Raw genomic sequence first — 27739 nt, 5'->3', positions numbered from 1 at the left:
CTTCTTTTCATGTATCTGCTGGCCATCTGTATGCTTTCTTTGGAGAAATGTCTGTTCGTGTCTTCTGCCCATTTTTTAATTGACATTGTTGAATCCATTTCTTTAATAGACTTAAGCGTATACCTTTGACTTCTGTATCTCTTGTAAATTGGGAGTTACATCTACAGGCTTAATCAGATTCAGTATTCATTATTTGCTTGATTGTTTTTGATAATACTTATATATAAGTGAGGGTCTGTTCCTCCATCCAAGGGTTTACAATTGATCTCTTCCCTTGAGAAATATATGTCATACAAAGAAACTGTTACCATTGTATCAGTTACCACGTGGGACAGAAAAGGTGGTATACTTCAGACATATGTGAACAAAGGTTCCTCACAAATATGTCATAGACACAGAAGAAATTGAGAGCAGTTTTCAGGTGCAGATAATGGGGACAGCATATTTGATGGTAGTGTTCATTACTAAAATGTTTCTAGCTAAACCAAGAATCAGAAAGAAAATTCTGATTATTATAGCCAGTTGTATTCTAGTACTTCCGAGGAAAAGTAAGAACCGTTATGAAAGCAGGATGCAAAGAGATGATTGTTAACAAAACATAGCAGAAAAGATCTTGAAGTCATGACCATGAGCATTTCACCAAGGACAGCAGGACAGATAATGATTTTCCAACTAATCAATCAACAAGTTACCTTCATGTGTAAAGCAGTAAGACCACAGCTCTCATGAAATATAGTCATTTGTTCCTGCTTGCCCAGAATTTACAGAAAAGAAAGAAAACTAAAGTGCAGGACAATACCTCATAAGATTATACATAAGGACTTTGTGGCAGAGGGGTCACTGTTATCTGGTGTGGTTAGGATGAATATTATAGAGGAGGGGGTGAAGGGCACACTTTAAGGGGTTATTAGAATGAAGCTAGAAGGACTTGAGTGGGTGGAATATTCCATAAAACATAAATTGTAAATAAAAACAAGTATTTAAGAATCAGCACAGTATGTTTAAGGAAGTATGTTTAAGTATGTTTAAGTATGATTAAAAGATCAGCATCTTTTAAAAAAACATGTACCGTTTTTACATACATCTATGGCACGTCAGGTAGATCTAAAGTGAGGACTCATGTCACCTTGTTCTTGGTTTAGGTTAAACATGAGATGCCTTAGACAAGCCATATAACTCCATTAAATTTAAATTACCTATAAAAGAGAGCCTCGGTCTATATTAGAAGTTTCCTAATTTCTGGGACAAGTCAAGTTTTGAATGTTGAACAAGTTAATTTCTTGTAAGATCAAAACCAAATTCAACGAAGTAACAACAACCTGCCATCTGCTATCAGAATTATTTTTTTAAGAAGGTATATTTGAAATGGAGGCAGATGCTAGTCTCAGAAATGTGTGTGTGTGTGTTTGTGTATATGTGGGTGTGGGTGTGTAATTTACATTAAAAACAAACTCAGTTGCACTTATTTTTGTCGAATTTTGTTTGATGTAGACTGGTAGGAATCTCATTGTAGTGTCTCTCTGATCAGCATTTGGGAATCATAGACAAGCTGTTACTTAATGGTCCTTTCCTTTGTGACATTTTAAGAAATCATAACTGGGATAATGTCCCCATTGTACTCTGCCTTTAGTTGTTGAGCAAGTTCAGTGCCCTGTCTAGACCTTAAATGTACAACATGTGATTGCATCTGACATCAGAATAGTTCTGGGGTGCCTGCGTGGCTCAGTCTGTTGAGCATCAGACTTCAGCTCAGGTCATGATCCCCGGTTCATGGGTTTGAGCCCCATGTCAGTCTCTGGGCTGACAGCTCCCTCTCTCTCTGCCCCTCCCCTGTCTCTTTCTCTTCCTTTCAAAACTAAATAAACATTAAAAAAAATTTTTTTTTTAAAAATAGCTCTTGTTGGGGATACAGGAAAATTGTGTTCTAGTCTGCACTTTGACCCTCTTATGTGAGTTGTTCACGGCATGAAGCCTTTTCTAAAAATCATCTGGAAAAGTAAAATCACCCTACAGCCTTACCTATCTTGCCAGATTGATGTAAGTTAAATAAGATAACATATTTTCAGTTTTTATAAAGTATAAAGCGACATCAGTAGAAAGCTTTAATAAAAATACTGATCTATAAAATCCTCCAAATAGATATAAATTTACTAGTAGCTCAGAGTAGATGGTAGAGTTATGATTTTAATCGAGAAAATGACTTTCTAAGCACTAAAATGCAAAAATCACAAGCCTGAAGATTTTTTGACATTAAATCTTCAGAAAAATGACGTATATAATTCACCTCAAGCAGTTCCTAAAATTCCAGGACAAAATAATCAAAATTGTTAGCCAAGTAGATATATCATTTTTTTCCTCTCCACATCTGACATTTATCTGCACTTTGGCATTAAACAAATGTTAAGAGAGTCACTAGGATTTAAGTTCAATAATATATAAACGTAAGCATAAGTGGAGATTAAAACTTTGACAGAGAAGCCCACAGACTAATAATGAAATGTAGATGGGAACTTTTTTCCAAAGGAAAGGAAATGTGTCTTTTCTTGGTTGGAGAACACTAATTATCAATGATTTGGCAGAAGCCTACCACTCCTAATTGCATGAAATTATCAATCTGACATTTCTGAAAATGGCAGCAATCATGACTGCATAGAGCAGTTAAATATCCTCCTACAAGATAGCTGTTCATCGCTGAAAACACTTCACTCTTGTTACTTCTCTGTGAACTGTTTCTGTAGTGAGTTCTTGGAATATATTTATACATGTTTAGCATCGCCTGCATTTCGCTATTTAAATTTATAATGATAGTTGATCTCTGATAATGTGACAATGTAAGTAAAAAATTATTTGCAGAGAACTTAGAAGGTAGGTGATTTCAGGAATATTCTCTGCAATTTTCATGGAAGACACGAATATAGCACTATGACTGCAATGGTAATTCCACGGTCTGTACTTCCGTAAAATTCAAAATTGGAAAGATACCTTTGCAACATAGCAGTTGTAGTCCCTGTAGAAATTTTCTTTGTAATTGAAAACATTGAATTATATGTTCTGTGGGGATGTGGACAATTTCTGTCTTGTTCCTGCTGTGTCCCCCGGGCCTAATAAATTGATGGTGTCTAGGAAGTATTCCGTAAAGCTTTGTTGAATGAATGAAAGAATTCAAGTTTCAGATATGATGGAGAGGTTAAACAACTTTTCTGATTTATGTGATACAACCTAAAATATAGAAATGATCACATGAATTTGAGTCAATAGAATATCAAATTTTTGCTTAACGACCTACACCAATATGAAACAAAGCCAATGGAAGAGAGAGAGGCATTTTAATTTTTTTAATCTTAATTATTTTTGAGACACACAGAGAGAGACAGAGTGTGAGCGGGGGAGGAGCAGAGAGAGAGGGAGACACAGAATTCAAAGCATGCTCTAGGCTCTGAGCTGTCAGCACAGAGCCTGATGCAGGGCTCAAACTCCCAAACCATGCGAGATTGACGCTTAACCAACTGAGCCACCAGACGCCCCAAGAGAGGCATTTTAAATGTAGATCTGTGGCAATGTCATGTTAGGTCTAAAGAATCTTTGATGATTTGGCTGAAGCTCTTCTCTACTCATGGTATATATATTTTTTTAAACATATTTTTTTTTCAACGTTTATTTATTTTTGGGACAGAGAGAGACAGAGCATGAACGGGGGAGGGGCAGAGAGAGAGGGAGACACAGAATCGGAAACAGGCTCCAGGCTCTGAGCCATCAGCCCAGAGCCTGATGCGGGGCTCGAACTCACGGACCGCGAGATCGTGACCTGGCTGAAGTCGGACGCTTAACCGACTGCGCCACCCAGGTGCCCCTACTCATGGTATATTTATGTAGAAAGTATAGATTTAGAGGTCGCTTGCACTTAACATTTATCAAAGGAATTGATTGTTAAAATAAGAACAGTGAGGTAAAACAATGTGCACTGAGAAATTTGAGCCACTCGCTTAAAAAATATAAATTTTACTTTTATTCAGAAAAGTAATTACATGGGGAAGATGATGTGTTTATTTATACTTGAATATACATATATGTAACCTTTATATATATGTATCCTTTGTATACATCCTTTGACTTCTTTGGGAAAAATAAAGCAGATATTTTAAACTACAATCGGTATAATTCCTAGAAGAAGAAAATTATGGTACTGGTAAAATTTTCATTGTAACACTGATTTCTTTGCAAACACATCCTTCGTGATTGTGTAGTCATGTGCCCCTTTTACTGACTATACACCACTTTTACTCTCACGCAAGGTTTGGAAAAAGTGCCAAAAGAGCTCCCTCCTGACACTACGCTGCTGGACTTGCAAAACAACAAAATAACCGAAATCAAAGATGGAGACTTCAAGAACCTGAAGAACCTTCATGTAAGGACTCTTTGTGTATTTGTTTGTTGGTTGGTTTGTGAGTTGTAACAAGATCTGACTCGGGAGATTTTTCAAAACAAAACTCAGGTAAGGCCTGGAGTACTATATGGTAATAAATCAACACATAAGTGTTGATTAAATTCTCTGTTTAGGGAGCGATAGGGGAGCAAAGCATCGTATTCATTAACCCCTAAAAGTCAGCCCGTTTTCTTGCATATACCCCATATATCTTTAGTATTTGCTTCCTAAAAATATATATCTTAATCTTCTCTTATGTTTCATGAATAAAAGTCTTTATCTCCCCAGTTAGATAGTACTTCATTAGGCGAACAAAATGGACTACTGATCTTAGCATTCATTTATTTCTTTTTGTTTTCTTTCATTCATTTTCTAAGAGGTGCAAGTGTTTTAAAGGCTCAAAGATTGGCACCAATAGAAAAAGGGATAAACATCCATGTTTTACTTAGTAAATATAATTCTATCTCCAAACATCTATATCTATATATCTAGATCTTGCTTTGTATGCAGGAGTATGCATGCTTCATTCTTATCTGTATCTGTGCTTTTATTGTCATTATTATAGTGTCACACATCCAGTGTACCGGATAGGATTCCAGCAGAAAATTAATGGCACTCTCAAAAGGGTTCACAGAGAAGGCTTTACTGAAGGGACTATTTACAAAGGGATATAGGAGCCAACAAAGTGTTATGAAGTACGCAAGCCCACCTTGAGAGAAGTGGGGAACTGTATTCCCACCTCCTGATTTCCTGTCAGTGTCTCCTATGGATGAACCTAATGAGAGGTCAGAGGTTAGGGTCATCTGGGTTAGGCAGTTTCCAAGTTCACTTCCCAGGACATAGAGGAAGGTCACAAAGAACAAAGAATGAGTATAACTGTAGTTGGGAGAAAGTACGTTATAAATGGAGAATGACCAACCCAATCAATAGGGTTAAGTATTGCTAAGGCAGCCTTCTGTAAGAGAAAGTGCATTGCCTTTTCAGGTAGGTCATCAGAATCCCTATGAACTGTATTTTTAGTCCAGCTCTCTACCTGTGGGATGAGTAGAATGTAGTCTCCCCTCAGAATATCATTGCATGTTTATTATAAAGAAGCTGGGTTTCAATGTCCATAATAAATGCCAAACACCTCACTGTAGGCCCCTCTTGAAGTATTGAGTCTGGTCCTGGGCAAGACATTTTTAGAAGGGCATTAACCTTTAAGTATCTTCAGAATGATCATCATGGGGATAAAGAATCTGGAAATCATCTCTTATAGGCACAGTTGACAGAGATGTGGATATCTAAATTGAATGAAAAAAGGTCACGAGTGACATATATGAAGGGCCATATTGGAGAAGAGAAATTGAACTTACTTACTTCAACTACAAAGTGACAGAATTGTCCTATTGGCAACTGAGTGGAAATTTCAGGGGAGCAGAGTTTTGCTTAACATTAAAAATACAATGTAAAGCATTAGAATTTTCAGAAAAAAAAGGGAGAGAATTGCATAGTTATGAGATGTAGAGATAATGTTATGGGTACTAAGAGTCAAATCAGACATATCCTACATCAGGTTACCAGTTAGTATTTGAGAGAATATTGGACAAAGGATCTAGAGGGTTAGCAGAATTTTGAAAGGAAGAGAAGAAAAGAGGGTTTTCTGTGTGAAAGGACAGGCAAGGCAAATAAAATAAGCAGATACAGGAGTTGGCTGGAGGGAAAGATACAGGCTGCAAAGAGTGAAGATAAGGCATGAGCTAGAGATCTGAAATCTTGAAGCAATGGGATCCATTTCTACTGATAAGATACGGACCTGAGCCCCAACTCACGTTTTCTCTGCCTTCATGGTATGTTTTCACTCGGAGTGAGCTGATGGTGATACCAACACAGTTTGCCAATGACTCTTCAAACTGTCACTGAATATGTTAGAAGATTAAGAAAAATTTAATGTTATTTCCAATGAGCTAAAATTTAAAGGCGTCATTTTATTTTTATAACTTCACCCTAAAGGGACTTTTTTAAGGAAGGAGAATTCTCTTACTCTAATCTCAAATTACTGTATGTTTAAGTATAATCTGAATAATTTGTTTGACCTCCTTATAGCCTTAAATAAGAGATATCTAGTTTCTGTGACACTCTCTTTAAATCTGGCATTTGTAATAAGATGTTCTTTCTTTTCCATGTCTCCTTCTCAGTATGTTTTAGACAACTACTATCTTGGAATCTCTTTCCTTCTACTTCAAAGTATACATTGAAGAGAGGAAGAGTTTATTAGAGCTTCCAACTGTTCAGGGAATGTTAACCGGCTATTTTTCTCTTACTCTTTCATTCATGATCATTTCTAAACTTGTTATTTTGCAAATAAACGTTATAATTTCAGCCAGGAAAGGCACGCTTGAATGAGAAGGAAGAAGAGAAATGAAAATTTAGCAAAGATTAAAATAGAAAGGATTTAACAGAAAGCTTCCTTTTTTCTCAATAATTTGATCAATTTAAACTCTGTGTCTCATAATGAGTAGTATATGCTGTGCAAGAGTAGTTTTATACTTACAGAAATGTAATATAATACTTTTCTATGTAATAGAAAAAACATAATTATTCTGTGAAATAATGGAAAATTAAGTATTACAATGCCAACTTTTAATATATTTCCTTTGAATAAATGCTTAATAAATCTAGTAAGGAAGTTCTTTTTAATTAAAAATAAAAAAAATTGTCAAAAGTTTCATAATAACGAACATTTGTGTATCAATTACTACATACTAGGCTTAATACCTATATACAGTCACTTATGTAATTCTTACAACTCTTCTTATGAGGTAGACACTCTTGATAACTCCCTTATACAGATGAGGACACTCAGGCACAGAGAGGTTACTTATTCAGTTACTTGTTCCTAGTCACACAGCAAACAAGAGCCAAATCTTGAGATCTAAACTTGAGAGCATTCTGAATTGACTCTGTACATTTATTGCCTATAAATATGATAGTAACCATACAGTCCCTTAAAACGATACCTGGTACAGAGTAAACCTGCATTAGTGGTTTTGGGGAAATAATACGAAGTCAGGCTTTAACATTTTTTTGTTTCAATTGTGTTGAAATATAATTGACACACAGCACTGTATAAGTTTAAGGTATACAGCATAATGACTTCATATATTGCAAAGTGATCACCACAATAAGTTTAGTTAATATCCTTCATCTTGGACAATATATATATATATGTGTGTGTGTGTGTGTGTGTGAAAAGAAAAAAAATGTATTTTTTCTTGTGACCTTGCGAGGAGACCTTTTAAGACTTACTGTCTTAGCACCCTTCAAATATACCATACCCCAGTGTTGGCTGCAGTCGTAATGTTGTACCTTACATCCCAGCCCTCATTTAACTGGAAGTTTGTAACTTTCGATCACCTTCTTGGATGAAGGTGGTGAAAATGCTTTTATTCTTTCTTCCACTCCATTTCCATTGCCTGTTATCTTTTCATCACCTCTCCCATACCTCCCAGGCTAGATCCCTTTTTATTTAGTTACCAAGGAAAGGAAGTAGGTTGTGCTGATTTTTGAGGCTGTGCTTCGATTTTAGTTTATGTGATGCTCAAGTCGTTTCCTGCCCGCAAGCAGCAAGTTCTCTTCTCCTCTGACTTCTCTCACCTCTTAGCAAAGTCTTGATGTGTCGATTCTACTTTTCTTTCTCTCTCTTTTCTCTTTTTTCTTTCTTTTTTTCTTTCTTTCTTTTTTTTTCTTTCTTCTTTCTTTCTTTCTTTCTTTCTTTCTTTCTTTCTTTCTTTCTTCTTTTTCTTTTCTTTCTGTTTTCACTCTTGTTTGCATTTATCTTATGCAGAATTGACTCCGGGCCATAAGTTTTTGTTTCTTCAGTTTCTTCTGTGATATCTTTTTGTTCTGTGCATCCTCCTCTTCTGATTTAAGAGGAATCTGCTCTTTTACAGTAAGGATTATCTCAGGTAGGGGTTAATCCAACCATAAGCCCTGTAAGTTTAACTTCTGCATCTTGGCTTTGTTCACTTGGATGTGCTCAATGACCAGAGAATCTACATCTAAACCCTTAAGTTCAGCTCTACTCTCTGCATTTTTTAAGCATATTCAGTAAAAACTCGGCACTCTTTCTGAGCCACCTGTGTCCAGCTTCACTCTCTGGCCTGGGCACAGCTACCAACTCCACGATCGTAGTGACAGGATGGCACATGTGGCTTCTGCAAAGTGACATCCTTCAGATAATCGGTGGCTTTTCCTTGATGTCCTGGGAAATCTCACGTGCGTTTTTAAAGTGAACACAAAGATTTGATTGTCTCGACTTGCATGATTTTGTAGGATTTTCTGGATCAAGTGAGAGGTGAACCATTTTCAGAGATCATCTCAGGCTGTTTATGGGAAGAGGTTCCTTCTTTTCATTAGCTGATCTCCTGATGACTACCTGAGGTTCACCTTTGACTCTTTCTCTGCTTTCGCTGGCCTTTGGCGTTAGCCAATGTAATTAGTTTATTCCTATCTTACAATCTTGTCATTGCCTGTTATTTTATGAGTGTGCTTTCTTAAATAGGTATCAGCGTGCATGGAACTAACATCAACCATCTTTACCAATACTGTATATACACAAATAACTTTGTTTTCGCTTGTGGATCTGTTTTATGTGAAGTTCTAGCTCATATAGCTCTTAAAAGTTTACCTCATTATGACCGAAATTTTCATAGCTTATATTTATTTTTCAAATGTATTTTAATTTGAAAGCAGGTGTGATTTCTACTGGATTAAAACATTCAACCGGCAATGCCATTTGAAAAGTGCTTTGCAAAGAAGTCCATATGCATCACTGTGCTTTGACTCTCACAATAACCCCCTGTAGGTGCTATTATTATTCCCAGTGTACTGAAGAAATAATTGGGGCAAGTGTCCTACTGCCACTAAAACTTAAGGCAGATAGTACTATGACGTGCTCACAGGTAGAGGTGTTATTTAATTATTACCTAGTGAACAAAGTAATATTTTATTGGCTGAAATAACAGGTAATACATCATCAGGGTGATTCTGCATAATAGGTTTTGACATTTAATGTAAAATAAGCAGATTTTCAGACCATGTTTAATATATTTACTGATGCCAAGCTTTCAGAGTTTTCTTCCATAGATGGCAATAGATGCTCTCCTCTTTCTTCATAATTAATTAAGCAGCTGCCATGTTGGGTGTCTTTCAATGATGCAGCTCCTCTTAGACCGCTCTTCTAGCTCTGCTTTTACTGATTTCCTGGACATTTTGCTTGTAAATATTAATATCCTATGACTTGAACCATGGCGAGTGTTTGAATTTTTTATAATACGCTTTGGGATTTCCTGGGATTTTGTCTTAACCAACCCATGCATCTTTTAGGATCAGTTAAAAGATTGTTACTTGTGATAGGTTTAATTAGTCGAATAATGGGAACAACATGAGGATGTACATGGGTTAACCTACCAGCTGTTACCTTCAGAAAGTATTTCTGCATTTCTGATAGTATAAGTTCTCATTGTTTTATTTTTTGTCCCTGTGCATTTTCATATATGCACAAAGTGCACTACAACTGAAAAGCAAGTTTCTCAGACCTGGATAAAATTATCCCGAATCCCATAGGATTAGTTGACAAGAAGACTTGGAATAATAAGAAGTATGGTTCTATAGATATACATATCATTGGAAAAGAAAGAAGTAGCCCAAAACTAAGTTTAGCAATAGCTATATGTGTAACAATAAGGAATGAGAAGTAATTTTCTATATTAGGAGAAGGCAGGAACAAAAATTTAAGAATTACCAAAAATATTAACATACTTGACTATATAAAACCTTACATGTAAAAAGGACAAAAACAGAATAAAAAGTATTAAGGCTCTGCATTTCATGTTAACTATATCTTTATTTTCTATAAACCAGTTATTAAATATATGAAAATGTAATATAAATGAGAAGTATTGTGATCATGCAAATCTTTCTTTCCATAAAATACCGAACAAAAGGAAATTGATTTTACCTTTCAAGTGACCAAGAAATCCAAAGAAATTACAGTGAGCTACAACATAATATACCAATTTGGCAAACTTTTGGGGAAAAGTTTTATCTAAATTTGTAAGGCTGCAAGAAAATTTTATGTCTTGCATTGCTGATGACGGGACAAATCAATGCCATCCTATTGTAGTGGAATCTGTGACAGCAGTCAATGAATATGGATTTTTAGGTTAAAACGTTGACTGGGGGATGGATGCCCGTGGCATTGGCTTGTTTTCAGGCATTTTGGGTTACTCTCATAATTTCAATCTTTAGGAGTATTTACTGTTGAAAAATTAAGTGTCTCTGTATCTGTATTATAATCTATATTTCATCACCTTAATTTCTGATGTTCAGATCCTCATTACACTTCTGAAATGAAAGAATCACATTTGGTTAATTCTTTTCTGATCTCTTGCAATTTTGTAGATTTCTCTGCTAGTCTCATGAATGAAATAAATAAACTACACACCTATTATATATATATGTTGTTTTTGTTCACTATCTACAGACGTTGATCCTTGTCAACAACAAAATTAGCAAAATCAGCCCTGGAGCATTTACACCTTTGTTGAAATTGGAACGACTTTATCTGTCCAAGAATCATCTGAAGGAATTGCCAGAAAAAATGCCCAAAACTCTTCAGGAGCTGCGTGCTCATGAGAATGAGATCACCAAAGTGCGAAAAGCTGTGTTCAATGGCCTGAACCAGATGATCGTCGTAGGTACAGATAGTCTTATAACTCTAAGGCCAGGATTGAAGGTTCACCTTAAAAGATTCCAAGTAAGCTTTAGCTGCAGGAAGGGAAATTAGCTAGAACTGGCATGTCTTTAGCCTATACCAGGAACAGTAGCAAGACCAGCAGAAATGAGATTTTGAATCTGTGCCTTACAATGTTTTTGTTCCTCAATCTTAAGGATCTGGGAGTGTGGAGAAAACTGTAGGCCCAAAGTCACCCTCATGTATGGCCAAGATGCAATGGAATGGATGGAATTAAGTAGTAATTAATTAGAGATATGTGGGGGATACCTTTCCACTGTGGGGATTGTTTCTATTGTGAACATTCATAAATCATTTGTTTTAACAAATGTGTTCTAATCGTGATAACAAATGGCGATTTTATAATTGGCTTACAAAATGCTAGTTTCAGATTATTTAGCGTTGTAACTCATCTCAGGAAAGTAATAGCTCCATCATAAGTGTGACTTATAAACACTTGTGTTTGTTGATTTCCGGGTAAGCCTATTGCTTTTACCATAAATCTTTGTGTTTTATTGTTATTGTTTGGTTTTTGTTTGTTTTAATGAGAGAAAATTTTACCTTAGTTTGCCATCCCTATGAAGAGCGTGTTCATTAATTTCTGTTTTGTTTTTCAGTCAAGCTGTTATTGACCCAAATTTCTCTTAAACTCCTTGTTGAAACAGACACGACTCTGATTTGCAATATCCTAATATTGTTCTCTAAGAACTTTGCACTTTTTGCATTTGTAGAACTGGGCACCAACCCGCTGAAGAGCTCGGGAATTGAAAATGGAGCCTTCCAGGGAATGAAGAAGCTGTCCTACATCCGCATTGCCGACACCAATATAACCACCATCCCGCAAGGTGATAGAAAATTCTCCAAAGCAGTTTGAACATCCAAATGTAACAACTTTAACATTCAAAAAAATTGTTTTGGAAATTTAAACGGTGACTGAAGCAGCCAACGTTATTTCCAGTAAATTGTCTACCCTTGTTTCTATTGAGCCTGGACGACCCCTGGGCCATTTAGGCTCATTGTAGAGATGGCGAGACCTATAAAGTCTCTTCTAAGATATAACTTACACATAATGATTTCATATTAAAGAATTGTGAGAGCACAGGGGAAAAAGTACAGTTATTTAAAGAATAGAATCCCTTGCTGGTGTTAAAGGAAAAAAGATACATGGGAACACCTCAGAAATTGAGCCAACTTTTACTTTGAGTCTCCAATCTTTTAGTGAATTCCTTTCCATCTTACTCTCTGAATAAGAGGATCCATAGTGGCCACTTATATAATAAGTCTTATATAATAGTGTTGTAGAGAATATGGATTTTGGTCTATTTGGTCTGTTTGTCCCTAACTGGCTCTAAGACCGTGGACAAGTTATTCAATATTTATGCCTTAACTTCTTTATTGGTAAAGTGGTAATAACACCAACATACAACTCCATTAGATTGTCTAATGATTAAATAACTAATTCGAAAAATATCAGGCATGTAAATAAATAGTGGATTAATATTACCTTTTATTATTTGTAAAAATGTTTTAACACTCATTTTGCTTAGGCAAAGAACCAAACACTGGAGACAGGACAGTGAATAGGGTATACTGCCTGCCTTCATGGACCTTATTACCTACAGCAAAGCCGGAAAATAAATAGCAATCACTACACAGCCATGGGGTTAAGGTATTGTGCTAAGGGCTACCTGGGAGAGACACATAAGCCATAAAGAAAAGAAATCTAATCACCATAAAGAAATTCCTCTAATTTTCACATTTTACCTGGCCCAGGGTTTTAGTCTTTCAAAAGCCCAGCTGTATTCTCCAAGTTTCCCCTCCATCTGGCCCTTTCTCAGCTTAGATATCTTGTTCTTGGACTGGGCACAAAATGTAGGTTCTTGCCCACAGAAAACAATTACCTTTTATTGTGCTTCCACAGAAACGTCAGCTCCTGTGAGTACATATTCCATAGAATGGTTTCTTACTACCCCTTGCTCTCTCCATAGTCTTTTTGCTACAGAAGATGTTTTTATGCCCATAACAGCAACTACTGTTATAGATAGATAGATAGATAGATAATAGATAGATAGATAGATAGATGATAGATGCTCATTTATAGTTTATAAAGCACTTTCATATTGAGCCTCCAACTTGTTGCATGTAACGAGTGTCATTCTTTAAAAAAAATATTTATTTACTTTGAGAAAGAGAGTGTGAGAGTGTAAGACAGAGAGGGAGAGGGGCAGAGAGGATCCCAAGCAGGCTTCACGCTCAATGTGGGGCTCGATGCAGGGTTCATTCCCATGACTGTGAGATCATGACCTGAGTGGAAGTCAGATGCTCAACAGACTGAACCACCCAGGCACATCAGTTTTAGTACTATTTTAATTATTTAATTATATTTTTGTATAGAATATATACACATACATTTTGCCTAAGGCCATAGAGCTATAGAAGGCTAAATAAAAAAACTGGAACCAGTCTTTGATTTTGCTGTCCTTTTTAATGCATCCTCCAAAATATCTTTCAGTGACACATTTCATCACTTAGGGATCTATATTCCTCACATCTTCTCCCTATTCTATGTACTCTCTTCTCACCATTTCTAGCTTACTTTTATTTATTAAACACTTACTATAAAAATTACAGTAACTAAATTTTGTTCAGCCCTTATTTAGTAGCAGGTATTGTGCCAAATGCTTTTTGTGGATTTTTCTATATGAATCTCAAACCATTCCTCTCTAGGAATATTATCATGCCTGCTTAATAAATACGGAAAACCAAAGCTTAATGACATGAAGTAAATTGTGACCAAGGTCTTGGAGTTTGGAGGTGGCCAAGCTGGGACTGTGCTGTGCTGATGTCAGAGCCCATGTGCATGACCACTGTATTCTGCTGCTTACCTAAGTCCTCTCTCTTATGCATATTTATGCTGATGAAATACATGAGTCTGCCTTTCTTAGGCTGGATTCTTACACCAGAACATCAGCTGCCTCTGGGAGGCTTAATGTCCACATTAATGGTCTACCATCACTGATGGAAACACAAGGCCGTGGAATGAAGTGATGAGTTATGGTTTCTCCACTTAGAAAACACGAGTGAGAGGTCTGGCTCAGCCACTTAGTCTTTCTGTGACTTTAGGCTAGTTATTGCACATCTCTAAAACCTCAGTTTTACTATCTATGGAGGTATTAGTGACACCTATCTTCTAGTATATTTGTGAGGATAGACACAAATAAGACTTGAATGTGCATGCATAGTATCTGGCCCAAGGTAAGCTCTCATATTTACCTTAAAAATGAAAAGGGAAAGGAACAAAAAAAGTAACTAGAGTATAGGTTCCTTAGCTCAACGCTACGGTGGCAAAGATTAATGGTATTCTTTGCAAATTTGCCTCTCTCTATCTTATTGCAAAGTTTTCTTCCACAAACTTTCTCCTGGCTACCTTAACTTTGGGGAAACTGACATTGCAAAAGGGAAGACACTTAGAACCTTGGTAAGAGTTATGGATGTGATGATAATTGTTGTTCTAGAGACACTACATTTTAATACTATCTTTTCATGGTGATAGGGAAGAAAGGATGTGTATTCAATATGGTTCGTTATAAAGTCACTCATTAATTACATATGGGAGTATTTTAAAAATCCACACTTGTGTATTCTAAAGAGACTTGAATGGTTAGAATCCCTTCTTCCAAGAGTTTGCATGATATTTAGTCATAAGAACTGTGCAATTGTGATTTTGTTACCGGACCCCGGAGACTAGGTTCTTGAGTCTCAGTGTCATAGAAATGAACACTGAACTGAAGGGAAAGAGTGTGGGTGGAGTTTATTGGAGATAACTTGTGTACAAGGGAGCCGACAAGAAAGAGAACTGTTGCTCTCTGAAAGGGTATTGTGCAAGACTTGTAAAGGCATTTTTCCTAGGGGAGAGGGGCTAGGATTTGGGAAGCATTCTTCAATCCCACGGTCATTATCTGCGGTCGTTAGTTTTCAGTGGACAAGAGACAATCCCAGAATGCCTTTCTCTATGGTTGACATTCTTTTAGGGCCCCTGGAAAATAGAAATACTTGTGCAAGCAGGCTTTAAATTGTTACTTCTAATTTTGCCCAGACAACCATTACTCGTAATGACTATTATCTCATTTGTTCGCTTTCCCAGAAGGAGGTATTTGTCTCTAAGTATATGGAAACTTTTAACCTTTGCCTCAGACCAGTGGCTTTATGGGAGTTAAGTCCCTCTTGCTTCTCTCATACTGTCTCAACTTCATTTCATTCAGTTAAGAGCAACTATAGTTCAATTTAACTCCTTTTGACTGTCTGGGAACATTTTACCTTCCCTACTTAGCAGCTAGATAGTCTCCAAATTTGTAACTTTGAGTCTCTGTTTCTTCGTCTATGAACAGGGATTAACAAAAAAAGTTTGTAAACTGAAACAAGTAAATGAGCTAAGTTAGGGAAAGTGCCAGTATCAGTGTTGACCACATTTCAGACTTGCAGGGAGTAGAAATTCCTTCCTTAGCAGCTCCCACACAAAACATAGAGAAACTAATACTAACGTCAAATCAAATATGGACTAAACTTTTACATTAAATAGACAGTACTGATAGAATTCACTGACACGCAATGACAATTTCATGCCGAACATAACCTGCAGTTTTCCAATTTTGTTCTTTATGGACAAATAACCGACACTCTCTGCTAAGCAGATGTTAGTTCTACATGTAACCAATTTGCTCTTTTCTTTGTGGTTGGTGCTATTCTTGTAAGTGGAACAATATGCCCTTTAAAAAGCTGTATAAAAGCATAATGCATCCTCAGATGGCAGGAGGAAATGAAAATAAAATATTTAAACTTTTATATTAATATTACTAAATTTTTCGAAGTCCTAGCCTTTCAAGAAGCACTATCCAGAGGTTTTGTGGATACTTTGGATCTGAAATTATTTCCCCAGGTGTTCTACATATGGCAGGTCGCTTGATTATAGGCCTCCACATTCCTCTTGTGTAGGGGAACAGTCTTGATTTGAAAGGTCCAAGTAATCGTTAGCTCTTTGGACACATCCGTGTTGCAGAGGAACTTGATGTTGGGTTTGTTTTTGCATTTGATTTATTTAAAAGTTTTTCTTGTTTCTTTTTTTATTTTTGAGAGACAGAGAGAGAGAGAGAGCATGAGTGGGGGAGGGACAGAGGGAAACACAGAATCCGAAGCAGGCTCCAGGCTCCGAGCTGTCAGCACAGAGCCCAATGTGGGGCTCGAGCCCATGAAACCGTGAGATAATGACCTGAGCTGAAGTCAGACGCTTAAACCTACTGAGCCACCCAGGCGTCCCATGTGTTTGATTTTTAATGCAGAAAAGCTGATTAAGACTGAAGCCAGCACAGTGTATCAGCGACAATTATTAATAATGCCCATGAATGAGATACTTAGTTAAATTTGCCTATAGGTTTAACTTATACATGATCTCTTTATTATAGCTCAAATGCTATAATAAAGCATATAATAAAGAGTTGTCATCTTGTATCCACGGTAGTGTTAACTTATTAACAGAAGTGTAAGAAACTAATGAGATTCAGGGTTTGACCTCAGTTCTACAATTGTATCCTAAGAATTCCTGAGACAAAAATCTACTATGAGAGAAACCACAGTCCATGTTTTTATTTAAAATCAAACTACGAGAAAAGGAAAAAGCCCCTGTACTACTTCTAGAAGTGTATATTGTTATGAAAGGGATGAAGAAAAAAGATAAAAATCAAAACCAATGAAAATGATGTAAAGCAAATCCTTTGACACTCTGTCTTTTAGAAAATTGGTGGCCTTTGTCTTCATTAATTCTTTACATCCCATCATTACGTTTACCTACTAATGTAACATTTTGTATTTCTGTATTCCAGGTCTTCCTCCTTCCCTTACTGAATTACATCTTGAAGGCAACAAAATCTCCAAAGTTGATGCAGCTAGCCTGAAAGGACTGAATAATTTGGCTAAGTAATAATATTCTTTCATAACCTTATGTCTGTAAAATGGCTAGATGTATAGGTGCCCACATGCTCAGAACTAGAAATGCCATGGGCAATTTCTGACCATACCACGTTTTTTGCTGTTGGTCCCAACAATCTCAGACCTCAGCATGCTCAATTATTTCTTTAAAAAGCCATGAAATAGCGTACTTAGCATAACCATGACATATCTCATGTACAATGTACCTGATTAAATCAACATGCTTATTCAGTAGGTTCTAACTTAATTGAATTCAACAGAAGGTTGATTACGTTATAACCCAGTGTTCAGAATTTGAAAATGCCTTAAAATGAAAGCTACCAGGACATGGAAATACTGGGCATCCCACACCATTGTATCTGGATGATTATGATGAGATTCTCATATCTCTATTCTCTGAAGAGTTTAAAATGTCTCTGGACATTTAATGTTGTCTTACAAAAGTCATTGGGTCGTGTGTGTGTGTGTGTGTGTGTGTGTGTGTGTTTCTGGGCCTTGTTAACTTTTTTTTTTTCCTGATAGATAATCATTAGTTCCTTTCCTGACTTCTAGCCTAACTTTAATCTTTTTACGTTTGCAATCTGGTTAAGTAATAAAAAGAGGAGAAGGCTTGCAAACTATTTGCTTTATCTTCAAAAAACACTGTGCTCTTGAACTGTGTTGCTGAATGTTCTTACGAAGGAGCGTAGTGTTATGCCAAATTGACTCACTTCTCTTTTTTTCTTTATAAATTTTATGGGAGACAAATAAAGTATATCATTTATCCTTGAGAAATAGCTAAGACAAGATGATATATAACACAGCTTTTCCCATTGTTGTGGATATTCCCCAGTGAGCTGGTGGGTGGTGAGAGCTGACGGTGAGCATATGGATGTGACTGTAACACAGTGTATTACCCTAAGTCTCAGATGAGAAGAAATCTAAAGTCATTTTCATTACAGCCTCTAATATAGAAAATATATTTTGAAATAGCATTGTGCATCACTGACCTTTTTTTGTTGATTTGGTCCCTCTAGCTGCAGAAAAATGTAGGAAGATCAGTTGCATTGCCTATTGTATAGAACTGTCTTTAGGACAGCTGTTAGTGGTAGCAGAGGTAGAGATGTACAATAGTCTAATTCCAAATATGGTAAGCCACTAATAATATCTTTGCCTTTTTGGAATAAAAGTTTATTTTATACTGAAAGTGGTATGGAATTTTTTTTTAACTCCATTCATTAAATTGGAGCAGATTGACCCATTGGCCAAGCAAATTTTTCCAATTCTTGAATTTATCAGACAAATTTCTTTTTGGAATCAAGTCCAGAAAAACATGTCTATGAAACCATCAAATCCTCATGTTGTTTACTCTTCACTGATGTTGGGACATGAGAAGTATTTTGGTATTGAAAATCAAAACTGGGAAAAGAAGGAAAAAAGCAGCCACTGATCTCAGAACGTTGTGGGCCAAATATTCCAATTAGTTATTAGGAACATGTGGGGAGAAATAGTATATGCCTCTCTCCAAAAATATAAGATGGCTTTGGGGCACACTTTCCTTTTTGTTACATATGTATACATATATCATCATCTCCCTTATTTGATGAAATACTCTTCAATGGAAGGAATCATTGGTTTTGAGCCATGTGCCCTCTGCCTTCATAAGGCTAGAATAATATCTTGAACATAACAGGTCCTCAAAAATATTTATTGATTGAACATATAAATAAATCACCATAAAATTGAAGTTTCTTTGAATCAGTTATTAAGAATATTATATTCTAATGTATTAGCCCAAAATTGGATATGGGATTTGGAGTGTTGTAAGAAATAGGAGACCTGACTCTGTGATAGAAGAGAGAAGATCAGAAACAAGAAATAAATGTCTAAGACTGGGGAAGCTGGGGTGGTGGGGAAACAACGTGTTCTCTGCCAAGATGCCAGGTTAATAATCAATAGCTAAGATAAATCCACTGTTTTATTAATAGCTTAGAATTAACATACTATAATCTCAGTTATTTCAAATACCAAGTCATGATTAAAACTGAGAGACTTGGGTTACATAAACCAGAATCTAAATCTCAGAAGGGCTCAAAAATCAGAACTAGCTGAAGGCAAGCTAAAACGATCCTACAGAAAGTTTCCAAGCCTATTCCACATCATGTGAAGGAGCCCGATAGACTCCTCCTCTTTCTCTCCCTTTGAGTTTGCTGGTTCTCTTTCATTACCTTGTTGCCTCATCCCAGGTATCTCCTCTCTGCCCTTTAGGATTGACAGCACCCTAGTTTGACAGAGTCATTCATCTTTAGAATGCCAAATACATCAACCTTGTCTCCATGTTAACCTCTTCTGACTTTTGAATCCCATTTACTAGGAAGGGACCGCACGGCTGCAGAACTTTCACTTGTTATGCACTTAATTTAAAAAAAGCAGCCCAAAACTTTGAGTGGTATTGTAGAAGAAATGTTAAAGGGCCAAGAAACAGACATGTAGGTCAGAGGTCAGGGTCAGAAGCCAGGAATGCTGGCACCAGGCAAATTCTGATAGTAGCAGATGATCACTGATAAACTCAAACGAAAGCAAAATGCTAATTCTGTTAACCTTCCTGGCAGATATGTTTACTGATTCATTGGAACCTTCTACCTTTTATTTCCAATGAAGAAATGTATATAATAAATATACAATTGTTTGATTTCTAAAGTGACCCAAATGATAATAGTACTCCTTTGAGTCTTCTACGGAGTGAATTCATTATATGTATTATACATAGAATCAATTCAGCAGCGACTCATTGATCATAAGAAGTTTTCTGTTAGGACTGGATATGCTGCAAAACAGTCACTTTTCTCTAGGAGAGACCACAAGTACACAGTCCCTTGAATTTTTTAAGAGGGTGCTAACAGGATGCTATAGGAGCATTTACTAGGGGTACCTATCTAGTTTGGTAGGATCAGACGAGTTTCAAAGAGAGTAAGTTGGGGTGCCTGGGTGGTTTAGTCAGTTAAACCCAAGACTCTTGATTTCAGCTCAAGTCATGGTCTTTGGTTCGGAGCCTAAGGTTGGGCTCTGCACCGACAGTGCAGAGCCTGTTTGGGATTATCTCTCTCTCTCTCTCTTTCTCTCTCTCTCTCTCTCTCTCTCTCTCTCTGTCCCTCCCCTGCTTGCACGCATGTGCTTTTGCTCTCTTTCTCTCAAAATAAATATTTAAAAAAAAAGAGGAAGTGACTCTATGGTGGGAACTTTGGAACAAATGGGCTTTATGTAGGCTCAGCAAGTTTGGAAAAAAGTACTCTAAGCAAAGGGAACAGTAAATGCAAAGACAAAGAACGTCCTTGCTGTTGACTTGATAAATCACACAGCACCTGTGAAGAAAGCATCCATGTGTCCTGAGCAGAGGACATGCATTCATTTCCGCTTCCTTTTGCAGGTTGGGACTGAGTTTTAACAGCATCTCTGCTATTGACAATGGCACTCTGTCCAACACTCCTCATTTGAGGGAGCTTCACTTGGACAACAATAAGCTTATCAGAGTACCTGGTGGGCTGGCGGAGCACAAATACATCCAGGTAATGCAACACCACTAAACCTGTAAGGGGTCTCTAGGGAGCAAACCCTCCCTACTGGGATGCTAGGAGGCAGGTAGCTCTGCCTGGCAATATTTTTGCAGAAAGATATTTTTCATGTTTCCACATCAGTATTCATTCTGGTTTCCTGAAAAATACAGGCTTGAATTATTATTTTTTTAATAGGACTCTTACCTTAACCTTATTATAATGCTATCTTCCAGAATAGAGTATGTTTTAGGAAGCAGGCAAGGTAGTTTCAAGCCATAGATCAGTGTAACAAAAACATATTGGTTGAAGAAGATGAGATCATTTGTGATGAATAGATATGGAATAAAAGAGAAGTTTTAAATTTTAGCTTTAGCACATGCAAGCTGGTCAAAAGGAATGTTCTGTGACTGAGTTAACTTCATGTCAGTTATCAAGCTATATATAGTACATGCATAAGGATAAGAAGATATGGTCCAATGGCCCATGGTGATAATAGAGCTTTGTAGTGTGTAAACCTATAAATGTAAGGCATGCTCATCAGTTTAAATAGTGATAATTTTTTTTCACATATAACAAAATAATATTTCCACTGTTACTCAGGAAATTGCACAAATATGTTATTCAAATTTTATATTCAGAAGTTAATGTGGTTATTCATAGATTTTATGTATTGGCTTATTTTATCTAATTTTTCAGCTTCAATAAAGGTCAGATTTAAATTGCTTCTGTCAGATATTTACCTAGGTATTTAGTTGAACCATGATGATTCAGAAATTATATCTTGATATTGATGCTCTATTATAGATAAAACCTTTTTATAAAGTTGCCATTTTGGTAATCTAGTATCTCAACTTTTTTGCTTGTGGTTCAAGATAGGTTTATCCCTTACTCTGCCGTCAGTTCTGTCAAAATGTGATGGACGTCTTTTTTTTTTATTGGTTTGTGACAAAAACTCCAAGCAAAATAGCTATAAGGATTCACGTTAGCTAGATTTCAATAAAGTATCTGAATTATAAGTACAAAGATGACACTTGAAAACACTGTATTTCACGCGGATTCTTTTTTAGTGGGTCTTTGATGGTGATAGGATAATGAGTAAGCAGATCTGAAGGCACAAGCAAAAGCAAGACACTTAGAAGACCAAGTAATAGCTACCATTGTTACTATTAAGATTTCTGTTGGTGGTGGGCATTTTTGGGGGGCTGCGGGGATTGGTTTGTTTTCATTTTTACATCCCAGAATAATCCGTTTTCTCTTCTTGATTGCCATTTTTCAAATTTCAGTCTGGACATATTATTGAGTTCATAAAATAAGTTTGATGAGTTAATTAACATGTATGGGATAAGAAAGGATAGGATAGGATGCATGGAAAGAAAATATCACTGTAATGGTAAGGATTTCGTAAAAATGTTGTTTAAATGCATAGTTGCATATATACTAAACCTTAGTGTATAATGTGTTCTTATTGTGAGTCACAGAGAAAAATTTATAAAACATGCTATTTTGAAATCTTTGTTGAATGTCAGCAAATCTCATGGGCATTCACACAGGGTCTCACGTTCAGAAGGGTCTCATTCTTGGTTTTTCATCTCTAATTGGCTATCCGTGCACCCATTTCACATCCCTTCTTATAGGCTCTTAGAGATTTCACCCATATCACTGCCTTTTTCATAAGCATATAACTCAGTTATTTTTAGCGAAATTATATAGTTGTTCAACCGTCACCACAATCCAGTTCTAGCACTTATGTTACCCTCATATCCATTTCTGGTCAATTTTCAATCTCATCCCCTTTCACAGGAAATCATTAATCTACTTTATACCTCTGTGGATTTGCCTTTCCTGGACATTTCATATAAATAGAATGACTTATTGTAATGATTTTAGGTCACCCATAACAACATGTATCAGTAATTCTTCCATTTTTATCAGTGAATAACATTCCATTGTATGGATATACCACATTTTGCTTGCTAGCACTATGCTTTTTGATTACTATAGCCTTTGGTTGTGTTTTGAAGTTGGGAGTGAAGGTCTTTTAACATTGTTCTTATTTTTCAAAAATAAGAACTATTCTTGTTTCTTTGCGTTTTCATATAAATTTTAGAATCAGCTTTTATTTAAAAAATTTTTTTTTCAACGTTTATTTATTTTTGGGACAGAGAGAGACAGAGCATGAACGGGGGAGGGGCAGAGACAGAGGGAGACACAGAATCGGAAACAGGCTCCAGGCTCTGAGCCATCAGGCCAGACCCCGACGCGGGGCTTGAACTCACGGACCACGAGATCGTGACCTGGCTGAAGTCAGACACTTAACCGACTGTGCCACCCAGGCGCCCCTAGAATCAGCTTTTAATTTTTGCAAAAATAGCCTGCAAAATAGGGATTGTGTTGAATCTATAGATCAATTAGGGGTGAATTGTCATCTGAACAATATTGAGTCCTCTAATTCATAAACATGGAATATCTCTCTATTTCATATTATTTAACTTCTCACAGAAATGTTTTGTCATTTTTAGTATACATGTCTCACAATTATCTTACTAAGTTTATTGTCATTTTCTTTATTATTTTTGATGCTGTTGTGAATGGTTACCTTAATTTCATTTTTGCTTTTTTTTTGCTAGTACAGTAAAACCTTGGTTTGTGAGTATAATTCATTCCAGAATCATGCTTGTAATCCAGATTAATCAAAGTTAATTTCAAGAACAATTGGCTCAGTTGTGACCATGTGACATTTGTCATCACATACTACTCGTATTGCGAGACATCATGGCTCATTTATCAAGTTAAAATGTATTAGAAGCATTTGCTAATCTTGCAGAACACTCGCAAAGCAAGTTACTTGCAATCCAAGGTTTTACTGTATATGTAAATATAATTCATTTTTGTTTATTGATCTTCTATCCAGGTACTGTGCTGAAATTTTTTTAGTTGCAGAAGTCTTTGTGCACGTCTTTGGATATTCTGTATTTGGGATCATGTCATTTGTAAATAAATACAGTTTTAGTTATTCTTTTCCTATCTGAATTATTTTCATTTATTTTTCTTGCTTCATTGCACTGGCTAGAATCTCCAGTACAATATTGAATAGAAGTGATGAAATTAGACATCTTTGGCTTGTTTTCTATTTTAAGAGAGGGTGGACATTCAAGTTTTTACCATTCAGTGTGATGTTAGCTACAGGTCTTTTGTAGATGCTCTTTGTCAAGTTAAGAAGATACTTTTATTAGTTTATTGAAAGTTTTTGTAGTGAATTTTTCAGATGCTTTTTCTGTGTCTGTTGAGATGATCACGTGGTTTTGGTTGTTTATTCTTTTAATAGAGTAAATTAAATTAATTAATTTCCAGTTAAAGCAATTTTACATCCCTGAGATAAATTATGCTTCATCTTGGTCATGGTGTATAATCTTTTTATATTTTGTGAGATACAGTTTCCTAATATTTTGTTAAAGTTCTTTATCTATGCTAATATGAAATATTTGCAGGTAGGTTGTGTGTGTGTGTGTGTGTGTGTGTGTGTGTGTGATGATGATGAACATGATTTTTGCCTGGTTTTAATAATAGAAATAATGACCTTATAAAATGAGTTGAGAATCTAATTTTCTTTTTTACACAGACTAATACTTGGTTTATGTCTTGACATTTTCTTCTCTCACCTTCAGTATTAGCCCTAAATTCTAACCCAACATGTGCCCCCTTTATTGCTAGTCACTGCCAGGAAATAGAGAATGGCAAATGAGAAGAAATTTTCAAAGTTTGAAAGTTATGAAAAAATACTTATAGCTATTGTTTGGCTTTAATATCACTTGTTTCTGTTTTTATTGTCTTCCTTCTAAAACCTTTCTTAAACAAGGCCTTTTTCACCTGCATATAAGTAGGAGTGTTCTGGGTTAATTATTTTAAGGAAGCATCTCATAGGCTTTATAACACACTTTAGAAACTGTCATGTTACTATTATATTTTAATTTAGGTTGTATGATAAGTCACTTCTCACTCTTCAGAAATCACATCTACATGAAAACCCATTTCTAAAGCCCTTTCATAAGTCTAATATTTAATATCCCTGAGAAAAATTTAGGAACAAGTTACCATTATCTTAAACATAATCATAAAATACATTTCAGAAAAAATTCTAATGAACTATAGAATTCTATTCATAAGATAGAATTTGTAACATGGAATAAATTTTTATTAAAAATTTCTAGGTCTGGGGTGTCTGGGTGGCTCAGTCATTTGAGTGTCTGACTCTTGATTTGGGCTTAGATCATGATCTCGCAGTTCATGAATTTGAGCCCCACATCAGGCTTGGTGCTGACAGTGTGGAGCCTGCTTGGGATTCTCTTTCTCCCTGTCTCTCCGCCCCTTCCCTGCATGCTCTCTGTATCTCTCTCAAAATAAATAAATAAACTTAAAAAAAACTTTCTAGGTCTATTCATTCCAAATGCTATGGCACTCAAGTGTTTCTTAGACTTTGTGATTATTTTGATTCAAATACTATGCACACTGTTCTTGTTCATTATATATTACTTCCTCATTCTGCATAATATTGTTCAAAGGTCCCTCATTTTATCTTTGCCTTGAAAACAGCCCATGTAGACACAATTTATGAAATAACATAAATTTATTCATGTATTCATTTAATGTATATTTATTGGACACCTACTGTGTTTAATAGACACTGAAGATACAGTCATGAACAAAACAAAACAAGTTTCCTTCCTCATGGAGCGTTTATTCTAGAGAAGGAAAACAGGTGAAACAAACAAACAAATATATAATATGCTGTATAGTGATAATTACTGTGAAGATTTAAAGTAGTGTGACTGGGATGGAGAATGAATGGCAGCATTGGATAGTCAGGGAAGACATCGCTGGTAAGGAGAAGTTACATAAACTACATGAAAGAGTAAGCCTTGTAGATATCGTGGAGAAGATAAGGCCAGGTAGAGGAAACAATGTGTGCCAACCTAAGGAAGGACCTTGATCTTTGTAATAGAGGAAAAGCAGGTAGGCCAGTTAGATTGAATAGTGAGGGGAGATGAGGTCAGAGCAGAAGGATGGCAGACCATGTTGGATTTGTGGGTCATTGTGAGAACTTTGGACTTTATTCTGCATGAGATGGGAAGCCATTGGAGTGTTGAAGCAAAGAATATATAACTTGGCTCAATTTTTAAAATAATTGTTCTATGGGCTAACTTACAGGGTTACAGAAAATAAAAAAGAAAAAGGAAGGAAGGAGGGAGGGAGGGGAAGAAGGAAGGAAGGAAGGAGAGAAGGAAGGAAGGAAGGGAAACTGACTTCAGAGCAAAAGAGGAAGCAGGAAAGACAACAATAAAGGCAGCTTGAATCATCCAGGAGGAGATAATGGCAGTTTTGGACAATGTTGTAGAAGTCGATGTGGGGATACGGACTGGGTTCTGGGTACATTTTGAAGATCAAGCTAGCAGCATTTGTTGATGGTTGGGCAGAAAGTGTAAGAGAAAGGATGGGTCTAGGATAAAGAGTAAATAATAAAAGAAAAAGAATAAGGTATTTGCATGAATGGCTTAGTATATTTAGAGGAAAATAATCATTCTCCATTATTTCATTTTGCAGGTTGTCTACCTTCATAACAACAATATCTCTGCAGTCGGGTCTAACGACTTCTGCCCACCTGGATACAACACCAAAAAGGCTTCTTATTCAGGTGTGAGCCTTTTCAGCAACCCAGTCCAGTACTGGGAGATCCAACCATCCACCTTCCGATGTGTCTATGTGCGTTCCGCCATCCAGCTTGGAAATTATAAATAACTCCCAAGAAAGCCCTCGTTTTCATAACCTGGCAAAATCCCATTAATATCGTTGCTCAAAAAAAAAAAAAAAAAAAAAAAGAAAGCTAGATACTGAAAACCTAACTGCAATGTGGATCTTTTCCCCACATGATTTATAATGCATATAAAGCCAAATATGCAGTTTAAATAATTGCCTACAATAAAAAAAATAATTTGCCTGCCATTTTCAGAATTCTTTTTTGAAGCTTTCTGTTGATGTTAACTGAGTTATTGCAGATATTCTTATTTCCCTAAACGTAAAATTTGGAGTAAATGTGTATATATATATATATATATATATATACACACACATGTCAACAATTTAGTAAATCTTTTCTTGTCTAATTTTCAGAAGGAATCAAATAAAAAATATTGATCTTCTGTAACTCATAGGGTCTTAGATTCTTTGACATAACGTTGAACTTCAAATTCTATCTAGCTCTGTATTAAACCCCATTATTACTGGTAAAGCCTCATTTGAATATGTAAATTCAATACAGGCTATGTAAAATTTTTGCTAATGTCGACATTTTGAAACAAATAAATTTACAAATACATTCAAACTTACTATTGTATAGAAGTGTAATTGTAATCTTCCCTAAACTCAATTTTCTGAAGAGAGCAGACATTGTGTTCTTGGCAAAAATAGCACATCTTTTCAAGTTCTCAGATATTTCGTCTCCTCCTGTTTTTTGACCCTTGTGTATTACAACTTACATTACCTATATTCAGTGCTGAGCTGATAAAGCGCAAAGCTGATTTTTCCTGATTGGTCTAGAAAGCTGGTATTTTCAGTTACTAAGATACTAAACAGGTTTAAAACATCATGTGTATAACCAGGGCGCTCGCTTGAATATTTCTATAATTACTCGATTAATATTCTAATATGGTAAATATTAGAAACATTTCTTGCATTTAGTTAAATCTTCAAATTTAGATTTATTTTCTGCAGGGTTTATAAAGACCTATCAAAGCAGACCACTCAGCAAGCCTGGGGTAATAGGCTGACTTACAAAAAGTAGAGATTTATCATAAACTACATTTATGCTCTCCACATCCAATAAGCAAATATGTGAGAAGAGTTGTTTTTTTTCTACAATGTTGCATCTTTTGTGTTTGCAAATCCTGACAACCAAATCCAAACTGGTTTAAACCGCAAAGGAAAACTCAAACCGTCCTGCCATTGGAGGAGCCCGTAGGTACAATTTGATCA

At 36.0% G+C, this 27739-nt stretch overlaps 1 protein-coding gene across 3 annotated transcripts in view; it reads left to right on the top strand.

Moving 5' to 3' along the window:
• The window catches only part of DCN (decorin), a 48888-nt gene extending 21795 nt beyond the window's left edge, over positions 1-27093 (top strand). For all 3 annotated transcript variants that reach the window (XM_047866871.1, XM_047866870.1, XM_047866869.1), the window contains exons 3-8: positions 4293-4405; positions 10950-11163; positions 11930-12043; positions 17075-17168; positions 20587-20725; positions 26312-27093. In XM_047866871.1, coding sequence (XP_047722827.1) covers positions 4293-4405; positions 10950-11163; positions 11930-12043; positions 17075-17168; positions 20587-20725; positions 26312-26506 — 869 coding nt within the window. In that variant the 3' untranslated portion in view covers positions 26507-27093. The remainder of the gene's footprint in view (positions 1-4292; positions 4406-10949; positions 11164-11929; positions 12044-17074; positions 17169-20586; positions 20726-26311) is intronic.
• The last annotated feature ends 646 nt before the right edge of the window (positions 27094-27739 follow it).

Source organism: Prionailurus viverrinus, chromosome B4 (genome assembly GCF_022837055.1).
Source record: "Prionailurus viverrinus isolate Anna chromosome B4, UM_Priviv_1.0, whole genome shotgun sequence".
Taxonomy (NCBI): Eukaryota; Metazoa; Chordata; class Mammalia; order Carnivora; family Felidae; genus Prionailurus; species Prionailurus viverrinus.
Note: the sequence above shows the minus strand (reverse complement) of the source record. Positions and strands in the feature narration are given on the sequence as shown.